This window comes from Galleria mellonella, unplaced genomic scaffold (assembly GCF_026898425.1).
Source record: "Galleria mellonella isolate WM207_F2 unplaced genomic scaffold, CSIRO_AGI_GalMel_v1 utg133, whole genome shotgun sequence".
NCBI classification, from domain to species: Eukaryota; Metazoa; Arthropoda; class Insecta; order Lepidoptera; family Pyralidae; genus Galleria; species Galleria mellonella.
The window spans coordinates 897,620-917,384 of record NW_026441990.1 but is presented as its reverse complement, the minus strand read 5'-3'; the positions used below and the strand labels follow the sequence as shown (position 1 = coordinate 917,384).

Below are 19,765 nucleotides of genomic sequence, written 5' to 3'. Positions count from 1 at the left end.
TCGGTACGTTAAAAAAGTTTTCCTCCTGAAAAATGGCGGGAACGATGAACATTTAGTTTAAATTTAAAAGCTACAGTTTGAGTTTACATAAATATGCGATAGGACAATATGTATAATTTTTTATTATGTTTGTGGTGTGCTTTGAATATTATTTTTTTTACAACACGGGGGCAAACGAGCACGCGGCTCACCTGATGGTAAGTGACTACCGCCGCCCATGATTATCCACAACACCATTGCGGCATTTTTTTATAGCACTAAGGTGGTATACAAGCATACGGCCCACCTGATGGTTACCGTAGCCTATGAACACCTGTAATTAGAATGGTTGTGAAGGGTTCGTTGGATAAAACAATAAAAATATAAGAGACTGAATAAAGATATATAATATTGTTCCCTAGTACAAAAATAGATGTTTTAAAACGTTTCTCTAATAAACAAAATACTCAATTGACATAACAAGAAAAAATAATAAATTCTATCTTTAAAAATAATTTAAATAAAACCTCAACAATGGTATTACGCGCACATTATCGACTTTGAAGAAATCTCTTTACTTCCCTATTGAAGAACCGCATGATGTAGTCTCTTTGGAAAATCTCAGCAGGGAGCTCATTCTATAGCCTGTGTTACTTGTAAAAGAACAATAATTTTAGAGTTACAAACTTCTTATACGTAACGCTGGCAGAAATGTTTGTAAAAATAGCGACAGATTGCGATTGAGGAAAAGAAGAAGAGCTTTCCTTCTGAGTATTCTGTGATACTCCATGCTCTTCTTGGCGGGAACACTACCGTGCCCCCTGATTTGTCATTCGTTAGTTGTAAAAACGGCTAATATAGAATATCAAATTTGTATTAAATTATTTGAGTGAACCAAACGCTTTTCTGAAAGTAATCATAGACAATACTATAATGTTTTTTTTTTCAAACCATTAAATGTCAAGTTTAGATTGTAATGGAAATAAATAATTATCTAAATGATCTGAAATATTAGTTCCAATTAAATATCCTATATTTTTTCTCAGACAATAATTTGTAACTATGTAAGTCAAATTATTTCATTTCAAAGAAATATTTATCTATTCTAATAATCCCACTCTTGTTTTTATGACATAAAAAAGTTTATGTTAGTTTATGGTCCGCGTCTTTCTCTCGCCCGTTTGCGAGATAGCCCAATCGTATAATTTTTGGATCTTTTGATCCGTTTTTTCATGGCTAACATATTATACGATTGAATGTATTTATTAATTCAAACATGAGTGATTATCCTTCTATGGCTACGCTTCAAAATAATAGCCAGACGGCGGGATATGCGAATGCTCTACAACGTGCGAGATTGGTGAGTCTTCATTATAATACAAACGTTTCTATATTGCCTTTACATTATTACCATGAGATTCAAGTAACTCATAAATTTCTTGCGCTTTTCTGCTTAATGAATTATCTATATTATCATCTATTTCTCTTTATAACTTTATTTATGCACCTACGTTTTTTCACTTTTACTATAACCTACATAATTGTATTTTTCGTTCCATAATGTATATCGAAATACAATCAAAATTTATCGAAATACATATTATTTAGGTAAATAATTAAATACGATTGCACTGCCTCTTGAATTAAGATCTCATCCTCGCCTAACTAGCTTTTAAACATGAATTGCTATTTAATTTTTCCTTTAAACATCCTCTTTCATTACTCTGTTTGAGTCACAAATTGTTTTATTTACTCTTCTATTTTAATACACTTAATTATATGATGTAATGTTAGTTTATCTAGTTCCTTAATTTTTCAATGCACCACCTAGCTAAGTATCTGTTTGCTCAATGGCTGACTGGTAGAGAACACTATCTGGTGTTAAGTCCGCCAAATGTAAATACAGTCATAAAAGTCTAAATATATATATAAAATTAGGTAAAATATTGTCTTCAGTGCTAAAATGTTTTGTAGGTTGCTGCAAAACTTGTAGGTGGTAGTAAGAGACCTTTGGAAGAGGGAACTGAACCAAGTCCGAAGAAATCAGCAACTGTGGAGAGTAATTATCAACAACAATCAATGAGGTAAGTGCCTATTTATTTATTACTGTATTTAACTTACCTATCATGTGGTCATGATATTTCCTGAATTTTTGTATCATTTCATTTCATAGTGAACTTTGTACAAGTCATCTGCGTGTATACCTCTGTCCCATTTGTGTTTTTGCTATATATCAATTATGTTTGCATGGCTTTGTTTCGATTTGAAAGGTGGAATATGGCAATTAAATTACATGGTACAGAGGCATAACACCTTAATTCTCAGGAATGACAATGCATGAAGGGTGTCATGGTGACACAGTTTATTATATCTATGGTACTGTTAATGTCTGGAGGTGATGGTTACTAATTTCCATCAGATACACCATAAACTAAAAGGTAATTTGTGTCTAGAATTAACAAAACATAATCATGTATTTATATCTAATGATTAGCATAATGCAAAATATGGCAATGTCACAATTATCTTTCAATTTACAAAAAATAATATTCTTATTAAGCTATCAATGAAAATTTGATTTTGGTGGCAAAATGTATTTTAAAAATTCCGAAGCAAAATATTAAGTAAGTGCAAAGTTTTCAATGAGAGACTTATATGTAATGTATTTGTTTATTTACTAGAAAAAAAAAAAGAAAGATCCTGCCAATACAATTTTTAATACATTTATGATAATACATTTAGGAACCCTAGAACTTTTATATTCTTTTCGATAGTCATTAATGAAATAACAGTGTGACTCCTATTTTATATATATGTTTAATCCAACTAAAAAGATTTCCATGTGTACCATAAGACAAAGTTTTAGCATTAAAATTTCTTGACAGATTCTAATATTCATTATATTTTACATTACCTCTGTAAATGTAAGAAGATTATTGCCTATATTATGACCTGAACAACAACCATGTTGATTTGGATTAAATATCTTTTGTAGATACATAGATAATTGATATGTGACAATTTTCTTTTAAGATTGACATAATTTAGAAAAACTTACAAAACCTCTGCACCAACGAATAAACTTTGCCAAAGAGTCTCAAAAACTGTGGAACAAATTAAGTTGCAAGGTGTCTAGTCAAAAGATCATTTTTAAGGTGTTGCCACCTTGATGCATCTTTTGATGCAGATGGAAAACAATTTGAGTATTTACTTTATTGGAATAAAATTGTTAAAACCATTTAAATGTATTTGTTTCTTATACTAGAAAGTAGTCATTTGAAATTTATGGAAAGACACCACTGTCTTTCTCTGTCATTCTTACTGTAACAAGAGCCGTCACCCTATGTCTCGCTCACACACATGCACTATAACATTTTTCTAACTTTTAAAATACAACATGGAGCCATTTTTGAAGTGAAACTAAGTTTAATATAAATTTATTAATGTTTAAATTTTTTTTTAAATTACTGTAAAATGTGAGTAGTATTATACCGTTTTGGAATTATGAATAGTAGGGCCAACTTTTGAAATTATTTGCCACTATATAAAAACGTCACTATAACTTGTCCTTTTGTCGTTCGTTATAGTACTTAAAGATTTAGTCCAGTGTCTAATTTTTCAGTTGTAAAATACTTCTATACAAAAAAAAAATTAACATGTATTTTTTTTAAATATTTGTTTCAAGGGTTATCTCTCCACTCTCCATTGGACATTGAATTTAGGGACATCCTGTATACTACATCAATTCTTTTTTTCATTACCATAAAAATCACTTACTTTTGATTCTATCATTCTTAATTTAATTTTTTAAGTGTGACTTAAATTGTTTTTACCATTAATGCTAAGATGTATAGGACAGTGTAATGTACTTTTTTAATTAGTGCAACAGCAGCAGCAACAGCGGCGGCTGCGGCGGCGGCGGCAGCGGCTCGCATTTCCGCGTCGTGCGGCGCTGCCGGGGTGCCGCCGGCGCCGCCCAGCGCCCCTCCCAACTTCATGCCCGAACAGACTATCGATGAGCGCATTAGAGTGCCCGATAAAATGGTTGGACTTAGTAAGTAAAATGGATTCAGTTTGTTTGTCCTTATGTTTTTTTTTTAATAGGTGAAATTGGAATGGTAACCCTGTGTTATGGTTGATAAACTGATGAGACACCAGTGAGAGATACAAGGTAAGGGAAAAGGATGGTCAGTCATGGATCAGTTACTCCATTTTGACATATTCAAAAAGGATTAACCATGATGGTTTTCAGGGAGAAATGTGTGGAGATCAAGGTAGATAAGTATTGCATTCAATATTTTATCCCTATAAATATAAATAAATTGTTGAATATATTGCTGGCAACGGAGCTTTTAGGTGCTATGTCTGACAATCCCTAATGCCTATGTACCTCGTGTTAGGTTGCTGTCGTCTGGTGTCTAGAGTTTCTAAGCTACCTTCATTATATGCAAAGGCATGTAACATGATTTACTAAGCATGATACCATCACATTGCGTCCAGCCAGTGATAACTTTAATTAAAAATTATAATTAAAACTAAAACTGGCTGAACTGGCAAATATAGTTTAGCTTTCTGCATCATCATCATATCAGCCGTTAAGTGTCAATTGCTGAATTCCTCTCTGAATCTCCCTCTTGGAGGTTTTTGCCAGTAGTTGCCACGCTTAGCAGGTAGGTTGGCAACCGCAGTTAGCCTTTAGTGGTATTTTAAGAGAAACTTCGCTGCCCAATCCTCGACCATTAAGTTCCCTTAGTCGCCTCTTACGAGACCTACGGGAAAGGAAGGGGTGACTCATACTATGCCGGAACCATATGGTAACCGTTGCTGCCTTATCGTGTTCATTTTATATTATTAAGATAAAAACTATCCTATCACTTAAATTGGAGCAAACTGTGCACATTCACAAAGTTTCTCATTAATATGAATTGAGTTTCCGCATTTAGTAATGTATCATGATAAGTATTATCCAGGTAAAATTATTTTTCATTTTTATAAGTAAATAAGGTAATGTCTCGGTATGGTCATGTCATGTGCAGAAATGAAAGCCTTAAAAATGAATTTAAAAAAAGTATTAAGTATGATAGTGAATACGAATATTGTGGTAATAAATAAAAAAAAATTATAACTGTTTTGAGAACTTTCTCCCCTTTTTTAAAGTTGGTTAAAAATAATGTTCAATTTTGTTTAGTCATTGGTCGTGGAGGCGAACAGATCACACGGCTGCAGGCAGAGTCCGGGTGTAAGATCCAAATGGCTCCTGATTCGGGCGGTCAGCCCGACCGCATCTGTACATTGACAGGGTCCCGGGAAGCTATACAGAGAGCCAAGTAAGTTATTTTTAAATTTTCGCTTATAATACACATTATTAATATGGTTTGGTCTAAACACTATTATAGGGATTTAATAAATATGTTGATGCTTTTTATAGTAGGCATATGCACTTTAGGTTAAGAATAAACTAAAAAAAATAAAACGTGCATGGACGGAATGGTGGTCGGAGTTTGGTGGCTAATATTGTAGGTAGTATCAAATTTTTTATAATAATAATAGTAGTTAATCTTCGGGTGTTGGCTTAATGCACGCATACTAATGGTAGCGGAATTAAACAAAATAATTCTAATCCACTAACCAGTGATATGGACTTCTGCAAAGTAACATCTAGTTCAGTAAAATATTTCAAAAAAGATATTTTTTATGAAAAGCCACTTTCGTGAAAACACCATTTTGGTTACTTTTGTCACCAGGGAATTAGTAAATCAGATAGTCAATCACAGAGGGCGAGAGAACGCGCCGCAACATCCAGACAACGCAATGGGCAATATGGGCGGCGGCGGCGCCGGCAGCGGCATGCCGCCTCTGCCCAGGGGTGGTGGGCTTGCTATTACAGTAAGTATATTCATCATATACTCCTATGTTTTATGTCTATTATTGTATTTTATGACTTAATATGAAAACTGCATATGGAAATAGATACAGTGGCTTTTGGGTATAACGACGATGAAGGGATCACTCTGTTTTCGTCGTTATATCTGAAAGTCGTTATAGGCAAAAGTAAAGAGATACAAACATGTACACATGTATAGTTTTTTCTTCGCACAAATTAGCATTGTTTTCACCGTCTTTCAATTAAATGATTTCCACCTTTTCTTTAACAGTGAATGTGCGTCGAGACAATCATACTTATCCAAAAATTTACTAAACCCATTTGCTACTCAAACATTCATCTATCCTTACAACTTTTCGCATTTATGACATTCATAGGATGGCCATTTTGTCTTACTGTGGTACATACACAAAAAGAAAAAATATGTTCCCCCTTTCATGTATTTTCTTCTTTATTTTTATATATATTTTTCTCTTTTGTTTATTTCTATCTGTGTCTGTTGTTATTTGTATGCTGTCAGTGACGTAAATAAATTTATATTCAGTGGAATACATTTATTACGACCTTGGTTGTAGCGACCATTTGCCTAAAACGACGTTAAATCTAAGTCCCTTGAATTTAAAGCATACTTTAGTACAAAATTAATGTGGCTAAAGCGACTAAGGATATAAGTTATTATCTAAGACTAAGGATATATATTATCGCCGAGTTCGAGTGTAACGACTGTTTTTAATGAATCATTTGTAACAAATTCCTAGAAATCCCATGCAGATATTGTGACGGAAGTTGGCCGCTAAAGAGACAACAAGATTTCTTTTTGTCACAAACATTTCTAACCTTTTGTTTCCATCCATACAGATGGTCAGCAAGTATGGAGACCTTTACCTATTTTTTATAGATATCAGCTAAGTAGGTAGGGAAGCGTGTACGTTTTGGAGTTGAATTTATGGTTCAGTTACAAAGTGATATTCTGAGTAGCAAATGAGTTTAGTAAATTTTTGAATAAGTATGATTGTCTCGACGCACATTCGCTGTTAAAGAAAAGGTGGAAATAATTTAATTGAAAGACGGTGAAAACAATGCTGATTTGTGCGAAGAAAAAACTATACATATGTACGTGTCTGTATCTCTTTACTTTTGCCTATAACGACTTCCGGATATAACGACGAAAATGTGGTCCCTTCATCATCGTTATACCCGAAATCCACTGTATATACTTACTAAATAACTGTTACATTCTTTCACCTTCCATTTATTTAACTATTTCGTTACCAGGAAGAAGTAATGTTACCAGGCCCTAAAGTGGGTTTGATTATAGGCAAGAATGGTAAAACGATCAAACAGTTACAAGAACAATCTGGCGCCAAAATGGTTGTCATACAGGACGGACCTAACACTGAATATGTAAGTAGAAACTTTTGAGTTTTTTTTTATGCCAATTTTACTGTCTTTGGTTTTTTTAAACTTTTATATTCTGTCTTTAGAAATATTATCTATATCATTAGATATAGATAATATTTACTATTCTAAAGACAGAATATAAAAGTTGCGTAAGTATAAAGTCCTAAACCTCTAGTATAAAGCATCTACAGGTTAATAGGCTGCAGTGACTGTTTACCATCAGGCTAACGGTAAAAAATGGTATATAATATGATATATAAATAAATTATATATATTAATATATAATTTATGTTGTGTCAATTATTCAATTGTAGATAAAAAAATGAAGCATTATTGCTATGACCATATTGGGATGACGGATGTAAAAATAAATAAAACTGTCTAGAAATTATTATTCGTGATTTTGGTTATTGCTGCAATTAAAGTGTAGATTTTTTTTATATACCATGTAGGTGGCAAATAAGCCTATTACAGTTAGCCTGATGGTAAACAGTCACTGCAGCCTTATTAACCTGTAGATGCTTTATACTAGAGCAGTTACTTGCACGACCCCGAAAAGAAACTTAAAACTTATGTGTTTTAAGTTTCTTAAGGTTGTGTGTATAAAAAAAGTATTTTTTGAAGAATGACTGAACAGTATGGGGTATACTGTAGTCTCTAGAGAAACCCTCGGCACATAGTTCATTCCACAGCCTGAGCGTTCGCGGGTGAAAACTCCTGTAAAGCCACACTGTATGCAACCATTTAATTTCAAGCGTGTGAGGTTAAATATCCTAACCTAACCAATTTTTGAGCATGTAATTCTATGTAACAGGAGAAGCCTCTACGTATATCAGGTGATCCGTCAAAAGTGGAGCACGCCAAACAGCTGGTGTACGAACTGTTGGCCGAGAAGGACATGGGAATCGGCGGCGGACAGCGGTCGCAGTACGATGACGCATACTCACCACAAGATCAGGGCAACGGACTCGCTACCAACTCCACTGAGGTAACTTTATTTTTTTTATGTGATTTTTATTTACATGATGATGTTTTAATTTACAATTTACCATAATGTACCAAATATTTGTATTGTGTAGGTGTCAGTACCCAAGATTGCTGTAGGGGTGGTGATAGGTCGCGGTGGTGATATGATCAAGAAGATCCAAGCAGAGACAGGCTGCAGGGTGCAGTTCCATCAGGAGAGGGACGATGGTCCCGGAGATAAAAGGTTAGTTTCCTAATTGATACAAATAAATAGCACCTTCTCTCTAGACCGGTCCCAAAAGAATTTATATAATCTGATTTCATAAAACTTTAAAAAATGTAAACAAACAGGTTATTGACCTGATTATAAAGATAGTCTGTCGATGTCAATAGTATTACAAATTAAATATTTAATTTATTCAATCGATTAATCGATTGAATATTAGGATTTATTACTAATTTAATTAAGGGCGTTTTTCTGTGATATATTCAAACGAAATTTAGTTACTTTTTCATTATGTTTTACTGCAATGGTCAATAGTAGAATTACTATTAGTGTATATATGTATTATTTATCATATTAAATGTACATTTATGTCTAGGTGTTACCTGCAAGGCAAACCGCACCAAGTGGAGCAAGCGAAACAAATGATTGACGATCTCATCTCCAGCGTAAATGTAAGTTGATATATGTAAATCTTGCTTAATAATGTTTATTAAAAATTAATAAATTTTACAAAAATTAAAAGACTTTTAACGTCATCATATCTGACTTCACTTTGGCATTATTAAATAATAAAAAAGGAACATAAATAGATAAAAGTAACGAGGCTGTCTCTTCACTGGAAGGGCAGACTACCAACCCACCAACTTTTTATTCAAACAATCTGCTTATTGTTTTTAATCGCTTGCACGATGAAGTGCTTATTTTATTAATATTATAAATATGACAATAAGTTTGTTTGTTACTTCTTTGCACGTTTTTTTTCTATAACACAGGGGGCAAACGAGCATGCGGCTCGCCTGATGGTAAGTGACCGCTGCCGCCCATGATCACCCGCAACACCAGAGGCATCACAAGTGTGCTGCCGGCCTTTTAAAAAGGCATATACTCTTGAAGGTTATGATGTCGTATCGGTTCGGAAATACTGCTGCTGGAAAGCTTGTATAAGGCATGAATAGGAATAAGGACTAATTTTAATTCCGGTCAGTCAATATGTTCCGTCTACGCGATCGAAGTCGCGGATAAAAGCTAGTAAATAATATATAATAAAATTGGAAGTAGACGATGTCTATATGGATGAGTTATTTAAGTAAAATTGATATAAAGTAATAATAAATGTTAAATCTTAAATGGTGGTCCACTGATGATTCTCTTAATAGTAATAAATGCGACAGTTTGTTACGATGGATAGATGGATATTTGAGGCTTATTAAATCAAAGACAATTAAATCCAAAATTCAAATCTCTGGCGGGCAAAACTCTTAGTTATATTTGCTGTATTTGATACCAATGTCAGTGGCGTGAATTTACTGGGTACAGAGGAATAATACCTGAGTCCTCAGGAATGGCAACGCATGGGGGGTATCATGGGCGAAACAGTATACTCTGTTATGTCCATGGTACTGCTCATGTCTATAGGTGACGGTTACCACTTTCCATCAGGTGGGCCGTCAGCTTGTTTGCTATTCTAAGTTGTATAAAAAAAAAAAGGTGAACTGAATTTGCTAGAGATTTTACTGCATTTGTTAGTAAACTGAACACCAAAGCGTGTTTAACTAATTAAACTAGATGGTAACACAGTTAACTCATTTTACGATTTTATGGCGTTTAAGCTGCTTTTGATTTTATAGACCTCATTTGTTACTCTTTCGTGCCAAAACTATTGAATGGATTTGTGTCAAATTTGGTACATGTGGGTACGTTATATCGTAACTTAGCACATAGGATACTTTATTGATTCATGTGGATGAAGTAAATTCTACTCGGAATATGTAGAGGCGAGATCAAGAAGTGAGGTCGGGTCCCGGTCGCGGCCGCGGAGGCTCTGGTCAGAGGAACGGCGACCGCGGCGACTACCAGCAGTGGCAGGAGAACCCGGAGATACGTGTCACGTTCACTGTCTCTAACGTCAAGTGCGGCCTCATCATTGGTAGAGGTATGGACGCTTCAATACTGTAAATCCTAAATTCAAAATTTATCACTTCCTTTTTTTAAGCCGTCAGCTTGTTTGTAGTTCTAAGTATTATGTCAGAGGGAGTTTTTTTTGGGTTCCTACCGTGAAGCAGTTGTGTTTGCATGACTGTTTCGGTTTGAAGGGTGGGTTATGGCAGTAAATTTACAGGGTACAGAGGCATAGCACCTCTTCAAACTCCAGCACATAACAACATAGCAATGCAAACAACTGCTTCACGGTTAAAACACGAATGGGACAGAGGTGCCCAAGCAAACGACCTTTGTACAAAGTCTCCCTTTGGTAAAATTCATTAGATATTATTACACAAAGAGTGGCAAAAATTTATTTGAGAGGTTTATCTACACTGTTTAAGAATGGATCGTAGGTGATATGTGATGGTGTGATAACGAGAGTAATCTTTTAGGTGGAGAAGTAATAAAGCAAATGAATGCCCAAACTGGCGCACACTGCGAGGTTGACCGGCGAGCAACCGGCGCTGATCGCAACACGCGCACGTTCTACATCCGCGGCCACCCCGATGCCGTCGAGGCCTGCAAGCGGCTCATCATGGAGAAAGTTGGCATGGTGTGTATATTTCCCTTTCATATATTTTAATTATGTTCTTAAAAAATATTTAAATTGGGCAAAATTAGTTAATTACTATTTTAGGTAAGTGTTATTTATACATACTTTCATTTTCTGGTATAATAAATTAATATAAGGGGTAATAAAAAAACTTATTTGAATATAATATAAAATAATAATTATTTCATTTTCCATATTTGCATCTATCAGAACAGTTTAGAACAATTATGTCGCTAGTATTACAATTCGATAATGTGAAACATTTCAATTCCAATGTCACAATCTATTGGAATTTATTTCAAGAGTAACCCCACCGATTTTAATTTAGACCTTCTGGAGCGCAACTGAGAAAATAGTATCCAATTTTGTTAAACATTTTTTGGGACAAATATATAAATAGACAAAATTTCTCATCAACACAGTCATATTAAACAAAAAATATTAATTAATGAAATATACACAGCCTATCAACTTCATCCAAGACGGCGGTAACAATGGCGGCGGTGGCGGTGCCGGTGGCGCCGGCGGCGAGTACTATGGCGGCGGTGGCGGCGGCAATGGCGGCGGCCCGCCCGCCTGGGGCTATAACCCGCAGTGGCAACAAGTCAACCCTTCACAACAACCACAGGTAATGTCTCATGCATGCTGACAGATGTTATCACCTCTCTACCGTGTAAGTAGGTAATAATTGGATATATGACAGTCTTAATAATGAAATGTGCTTCATATCGTAGCTATTTTACTTAAATTTTGAGTATATTATCTTTTCAAAATAATTTGGGGATTTTTTGTCTGCGGTTAGAAATGACTAGTTGATGCCCACGACTTTGTCCGCGTGGTATTCGTTATTCCTGTTTAGTGTATATCGATGTGTGGTATATACCTATTTATTATGTCTGGGAATACTGAATTAAAATTAGCAAAAGTTCCAACAGTTTCGGAGATTAGCTCGTACAAATAGACATAGAAACAAAAAATTTAAAAAATATTGGACGTGTTCTATTTCGCTTCTAACATCCCCCTGACTTAGTTTTTAGCTTTTTTTTTTCTATGATCAGACATTCGACCTCTAGTTTTATTATATGTATACATAGGAGAGGAGATTTTTATCCAAATTAATTGAGCAAAAGCACAGTATATAGCTAGTGTAAAGTGTAACTGTTAACGAACAGTTTGCTTTTGTGTCGAATCGCATATATTTGTCACACAGCAACAAATACAGATAAACCCACTGACCGGCCAGCCGGACTACTCACAGCAGTGGATCGACTACTACCGCTCACTTGGTCTCATGAGGGAAGCGGAGGCAGTGGAGCAGCAAGCTAAACAACAGCAAGGTATGATGCTTTCAGATTTTACGCTATTGTGACGATTATCATGTGTGATAATGGTAACACAGCTATATACATTTTTACCAGAGACTTTGTACAAAAGTCGATTGTTTGGGTACCTCTGTCCATTCGTGTTTCTACCGTGAAGCAGTTGTATTTGCATGTCTGTGTTTCGGTTTGAAGGGTGGAATATGGCAGTGAATTTACAGGGTACAGAGGAATAACACCTTAGTCCTCAGGAATGGCAACGCATGGGGGGTATCATGGGCGAAACAGTATACTCTGTTATGTCCATGGTACTGCTCATGTGTATAGGCGACGGTTACCACTTTCCATCAGGTGGGCCGTCAGCTTGTTTGCCATTCTAAGTTGTATATATATTTACCCTGTAAATTGTTAACCAGTGAAAGACAAATAATTGAATTTTAATGCGATTTATTTATTTATTATATTATAGTAAAGTAGAATTGGTTTAATTGTGATGAATTCCATAGCCGCAGCGGTAGCAGCTAGTGCTGCAGCGAGCGGGGCCCCGACCAGCGCGGCGGGCGGTGGTCCAGGTGCAGGCGCGGCGGCGGGCGCGGGCGCGGGCGCGGCAGCGGGCGCGGGCGCGGGCGCCGCCGACTACAGTGCGCAGTGGGCCGAGTACTACCGCAACATTGGCAAAATCAAGGAGGCCGAGGCCATCGAAGCGCAGATGAAACTCAAGGTATTATTTTTATCCGCCTATCGAATAGAGAAGGGGAGGAATCGAATAGGAAATGGAGAGAGGGTAGTGTTTTTCAGGTATATTTCTTGTAGTTTTTTTTTTTCTTTAATTTAACAAAGCACAGACAACATCATGAACATCTTTATGCTGTTGATGAAAAAATAAAAAGGAGAGTATTTTTTATAGTTTTGTTTTATCCATGAGTACTCATGACTGGGATAAAAAATGGCCTGTCTTTCTTCATCTTGAATACTACTTGGATACCAAATTATGTGCCAATTTTTTGAATCGTTAAAGCACCACGAATTAACAAATAACTTCGCTTTCACATAATATTAGTAAGGATTTTAATAAATTTTTCAAAATATGACTCAGTCCTTATTTCGACATGTCATGAAGAGGTCCACTTAATATACAATTTATATATTTCAAACCCATTAGTAATTTTATTATACAATCCCAGCAACAACAAGCCCAAGCCGGAGCTGTAGCTCAACCGCCGCAGACGGCGCAGCAGACGGCGGCGAGCCCGCAGCAGCAGCAGCAGCAGGCGGCGGGCGGGCCGCCCGGCAATGGCGCCGCCATGATGGGCGGCCAGTACCAGCAGCAGTACCCCATGTACTCCGGCGCCATGTACCCCGGCTACGCGCCCTACCCCTACTCTGCGTCCTCCGGCCCCGACCAGCAGCAGTGAGCGTGAGTACTCCCCACTCAGTAATACACACACGACACTAACGTGGAAACTGAATACTGATAAGATACACACTGAAAAAAAAAATACATAGTCTTTAAATGATGACAAAACACACTGTTTACAATCTTTCGTAGACATATTTAATTAAAAATATTTGAATTTAGAATATGGAATCGCCTACAAGAATATTTGATTTGCAATAACCTAATAACCTATCTTTTTTGCACTGAGAGGTAAGAAACAAACTCATTTTGACACTAGTATATATTAATAAGGATTATTGTAGCTGCAAATATGTATAACTGGCCGCAACTTATCAAGTGTTCAGTTTTCATTGAAAACCCGTGCACTAAATATATTCATAACTATGTTATATAACTAGGTCAGGGATAGTGCTTTGGTGTTATATATGAAAAAATGCTACATTATTAAGTCTGTGGAATTCTATTTGGGTTTTGGTAACAATATATTGTTCTGAACAATTAGATGTATCTTTGAATATATTATTATAAAGACATAATTCGTCATGGTTTTTTAAACTTGTTAAATTAATTAAATGTGTATGATGAACAAAGTTACATCTAATATTTTAACTCGATAAGGTTTTTTTGACCACTTATTACAGCTATGCAATAAAGGTAACAACATGATAAAAAAATTTTAATATAAAAAAAAAATTATACAAACATCACTTACTTGATTACATTCAGAGTCGAGTAGTAAAAAAGTACATATCTTAGAAATGGTTTAGTTTCTCAAACTCATTATGAGTTTTATTTATATATTTAACATCAATCTGGATGAGAATTCGAGAAATTCTCGCTAGGATTCTCGTTCTATTTCTAACTTATTAGAAATTGACGTGAACGAAACAGTAGCAGAAGACTGTTTAAACTTTGACTTGAAACTATACAAATTATACAGTTTATACTTTTAATACTATTTCCATAACTAGACTATAAGTATTTTAAGTCTCCCTCCCATGCAAATAGTGTATAGAATAATTCTAAGTAATTTCAAAAATGTGTACAATCTCAATTTTACTTCATTTTGTGCGTATCAATATCTTTATCAATTTTTATTTGATTTTAATGAATTTAATCAGGGTTTATTCGAATATAGGTCCCGTATTAATGTCAAAATTGAAATAAATTTATTAATTTAAAAGATTATTATTTTTAATCTACATTAGTGTAGTAATTTACATTATACAATACAAAATAGTAACTTTTTATTATATTTGGATGCTTTAAATATTAATTGGATAATAATAAGAGAAATATAATTATTACACTAGATTTGTTTATTAAAAACTCATGTGTTTACAAATTTTTTGACCATAAAAACTTATCAAGTTAAAAAATCAATTTATTACATTCATAGAACGTTTTGTATACTGCTTAACGATTTATATACTTATGTGCATGTTGTATTTTATATTTCCGGGTTAATGGTACATTGAATCAATTGAATATTTATTTTACAGGCTTTAAAACTCTGATCGCATGTATTAATTTGTATTCTCTTTCAGTTTGCATGACTGAAATTTAATTAGTTACATTGAATATGATTTTATTTATGCTGTAATATATTATTAGTGGTTGCCGTAGTATTAAATTATAATGTAACAGCACAGCTTCTCTGCCTACCCTCTAAGAGACTTTAGTGAAGGTAGATAGATACATATGTAACACATATTGCATTTTGATAAATTAGTAATATATTTTACATAGACACGAATGGAAATAGACGGCGCAGGTCCTCCTAGATAAGTGGCAAATGAATGCATCGGTAGGCGTTTTCATTATCGTGTATAAAAGAAGAACCCCAGACGTTGCTGTGCGGTTCTATTATATCCATACGACAGCGAAAACTTATCTTTCGATAAATTCCTTTTCCCATTTTTCTAAGACATAGTAACATAGTACATATGAAAACGAGATAATACAAAATATGTTTACTGATATCAAACCATCTTTCATACATACATTTTGTAATGTATACAATTGGGTAATGAGAATTTAATGAACTTACTATATTTGTCGTTTCTGACAATTGATCGTACTCACACTGAAAGAGACTTTCGCATGAGGTCGAAATGTTATATACAATCTTTTAAGCTTACTTAGGATAAAAAATTGGAGCCTAAAGTACATACATTTGCGACATCTATTCCAAGTCACGTCTGTTATATTTTACTTTTTTACTTCATGTATTTAATACTATATGTCTGATAATGCTACATAGTCCCTTTACCTGTATGTATTTAGTTATTAGAATTTTTAATTAGCCTTTAATTATTCTTGTAATTAATTTATTTTAATTAGATTTATTTCGTGTATATCCATGAAATGGGCCCGGAATGGAATGTTAACTATTATATTTGTATGAATTTTTTCAGAAATATCGGCAATTCATATCAATGAAAACTTTATGACTTTTTTTATACCACTGAGGTGGCAAACAAGCACTATTTTTAAATAATTCATTGATCTATTTTTCAACCAACTTCAAAAAGAAGTAGGTTCTCAATACGGTTGTAATTTTTTTATGTTCGTTATCTGATAACCCGGTCAGTTGTAAACCGATTTAGAAAATTATTTTTTTATTTGAAAGGATATATTTACAGATTGATCCCATAGAGTTTTACCAAAATCCATTCGGTTGTTTAGTTTTTAAATTAAAATAATTGGTTTTGCCACAATTGAAGTAGATTTTTTTTATGGAAAAATTTTTATTGCTTTTTTTTCCTTATTATAATTATTTTATTATTAGTACTCTTAATTTTTCCCAAAATAATAATGCATGAAATAATCAAACACCTAAAATAGAAAAGGTGTTTGAGTTAACGTAATTTAGTATTGTTTTTTTGAACCATTAATTTTAATTAATATATATCTATCTTGTTTAATAAACTTATAAAGAATACAAAATATTATATATTATTATAATATATTAATATTTAATTAATCAAAGTACCTATTTTCGTCTTACTGGAATGTAGAAATTTTATTCTATAGATGGATTATGCATTTTATGATACGTTATATTTTAAAATACCTATTATGTATTCTACTTTACGTGTGAGCTCTGATATAAATTTGATTATTATTATATGAATTTATGCAATTACACATACATGCTATATTTATTCATAAAATTATATCATAATTACAGCTTTTTATTCATAAAAAATATCAAACGTTAAAATCCATCTCTTTTCTTTGTCCTATGTTAAGTTAAAAACTTGCCAAATTTTATTTAAATTTATTCCTCCGTTTAACTGTAATAGAATAATATAACCTATTATAATATCTACATTTACTGACTACATTAAATTACACGAGTTTAAAATAACTTTTTAGATGCCTAACTGTGAACAATTTTTTAAAGTGTTTTGTCTCTTTCTAATTCTAAATTTAAAAGAAACTGACACAACATAATGGTTGGAATGGATTTTTGTTTTATTTTTTATGAATAAGTTAGGCTTGAAGTTTATACAGGTTGAATTTAAAATAATTAGAAGCCTTTAATGGCAAAGTGTGTGAGGTTCTACTAGTGAAATGGAACATTTTTCCTAAAAACATGAGTCGAGAAACGACAAAATGAATTTGAAAGTCTCGTACAAATTTTGAAAAAGAAAACACGGCCATTTTGGTATGGGAGGCTGTAATATTTTAAATTTCGACTTGTATAGTACCCGTAGTTTTGTAGTAACTCAACATTATTATTAATAAAGGTCTTATTAACATAAAGTTGATATAATTATATTAGTTTACACTATTTTTATTTGAAATCAATTGGATTATTTATTATAATTGGCTCGTTTAAACTGCAAACGATGTGTTACATTATGATTTACTCCTATGGTCATTGAAACGGCTATGATGTTTTGATACAAATGTTTAGTGTATGTAGTGTTGCAGATGTAGGCCAGTGCCGGGGTTGCCTGCTCACGAGAAATCAAAAAATACCATATTAAAAATAAAAAAAAAACTACCAAAACCTACTGTTTTTCCGTTTTTGCCATGTTCGTTTGTTCTCATTGCAGAGCGCTGATCACCGGGTCCACGCAGACAAGAGGATATAGCCTGTAAAATGTTATGTTAAGCAAAATTTCACTAAAACCCGACCCGATCGCCCTTCGAATACCCACAATAAATAATCGGAAATATAGTAGAGCTGACACTGTTTTGAAATGTTTAATCTTTTAGGAAAAAACATTCAGGCCAGTATATTAAATTATTAATCTATGATAAACCCAAAGTACAGTCTATTAATAAAATTATGACAATAGCTAGTAATTTTTCTTGTATTGTATAGGAATTGTCAATTCAATAAGCATTGTATTTCACATGTATATTTAAGTTTTATTTACATGTTGACGTTTCTCTACCGCGATATAATACGACATAATGTAAAAGACATAAGTAAGAAACATGGTAACATAGTATTGTTATTAATTTTATTATTATAATAAGTCCTCTCTATAATTTTTAAATTATTGACTCTATTGTGCGTTCTATTCGTTGAGCTGCTTTTATTTTATGCCGCATTATAATTCTGTCAGCAGTTAGGTTGCCTACAGTGCGCTGGCGGCCGCGAAAGAAACGCCAATATGATTTCGATTCGCATTAAACACCATTACATATCAATTTATTTCTTGTGGGTTATAATGTTTTATTAGTAAAATGTATTGAAACGTGAGATTATAATAAAATTAACGAATCGCGGCTGTGTGGTCAATATATAAATGATTTTCAACTGTGTATTATGCTCGTGTTCACGTGTACTTATTGAAACTGTCGTTAATTGTTTTGTGCCAATTGACAGTCTGTCCAGGTTTGTAATGTACCACACTGCTTTTAAATATGAGTCGGACGAAGGAGCGATAGAGCGACACGATGCGTTGCATTGTGAGATACTTCGTCGACGCCAGGAGTCGAGGTAACACCACTGTGTGACTAGTTTATAGAAATATCATTTTTATTATGTGTAACATGATAATCTCTACTACTATTTGTCGTTGGACTTTCTAGTTTTATCCCCTCGCGGTGGGGTTTTAAAACTAAAATTTATAATACAATTTCGTAATATTATAATGTAGGTGTGTAAGTTAGGCGTTATGATAAAGTATGTTCGGTCTTACTATTCTTCCACGCCCGTTAGGTTGTAACGAATATGCTACATGGTTTAGAATATGTATTTTCTTTTTCTAAGATTTAGCTTTGATAATTACCCCATAGGGACAGTGTATAGCAGAAGTGAAAAGGTAATGTAATCAAATCTACATTCCCCGAAAATGTTCAGTAATTATTATATAAAACGCGTATCCACTGACGCACCACGGATATCCCTCAACTTTTGTATTATTATTTAAGAGATAAAGTGTATATTATTGACATATTGTGTGTTCATTTTATTTCTAACAATGGTTTCTCTCCACAGACCCCAGAGGTAAGTAACCCTATGAAAATTATCTAATAAACGCTGCACCATGTTTACACTGTGCTTTCATGTATTTATTATTCTGATTTTATTGGTCTCATGTCATTACATATATTATTGTTTGGTGATCATATTATGTGTGTATTGATTTGAAAATGTTCACTTCAACGATTGTATGTAATTGGTGTACTTCTCGATATTTGGATATGTTATAAATGTATATCAATCGAATGTCGCCATTCCCGTCGCAATTTGTGGAAATTATATTAGTGATAGTACTTCTGTATAGGTTGTTTGTGATTTGCGTTTTTATCATGACCTTTCACAGCTATATTCGGAATGAGGGGAGTCTTTGCCCCTCCTATGTCCGCCGATTATTACGCCTTGATAATATTTTACATGCGATATTGTGCACAGCTCATGTTTTGTATTTGATGTTATTACTCTATATCCCATTGTACTTTTGATACGTAACTGTATTTCTGTACTGATATTGTTATTGTATGCCCTGTCATTTTCCAATATGTGATTACATCACTGCCCTCATATTGTCGGTCTGTTAAAGGTGGGAGACCTAACTGCCTTCAGTAC

General features: G+C 33.8%; 1 protein-coding gene across 4 annotated transcripts; it reads left to right on the top strand.

Annotated features, from left to right (window-relative positions):
- Window positions 1-1,114: 1,114 nt before the first annotated feature.
- LOC113511319 (far upstream element-binding protein 3) lies at window positions 1,115-19,128 on the top strand. Of its 4 annotated transcripts, none has more exons than XM_026894950.3 (17): window positions 1,115-1,339; window positions 1,954-2,063; window positions 3,861-4,033; window positions 5,168-5,306; window positions 5,754-5,865; window positions 7,139-7,267; window positions 8,079-8,252; window positions 8,344-8,474; window positions 8,833-8,908; window positions 9,230-9,259; window positions 10,230-10,389; window positions 10,832-10,992; window positions 11,456-11,620; window positions 12,203-12,329; window positions 12,818-13,032; window positions 13,496-13,728; window positions 17,778-19,128. In XM_026894950.3, exons 1-16 carry the CDS (start codon window positions 1,256-1,258, stop codon window positions 13,724-13,726), a joined length of 2,217 nt encoding a protein of 738 aa, XP_026750751.1. In that variant the 5' UTR covers window positions 1,115-1,255; the 3' UTR covers window positions 13,727-13,728; window positions 17,778-19,128. The 4 variants fall into 4 exon arrangements, with proteins under 4 accessions (XP_026750751.1, XP_026750749.1, XP_026750747.1 ...); XM_026894948.3 differs by having other exon boundaries at window positions 5,724-5,865; window positions 12,215-12,329; XM_026894946.3 differs by having other exon boundaries at window positions 5,724-5,865.
- The last annotated feature ends 637 nt before the right edge of the window (window positions 19,129-19,765 follow it).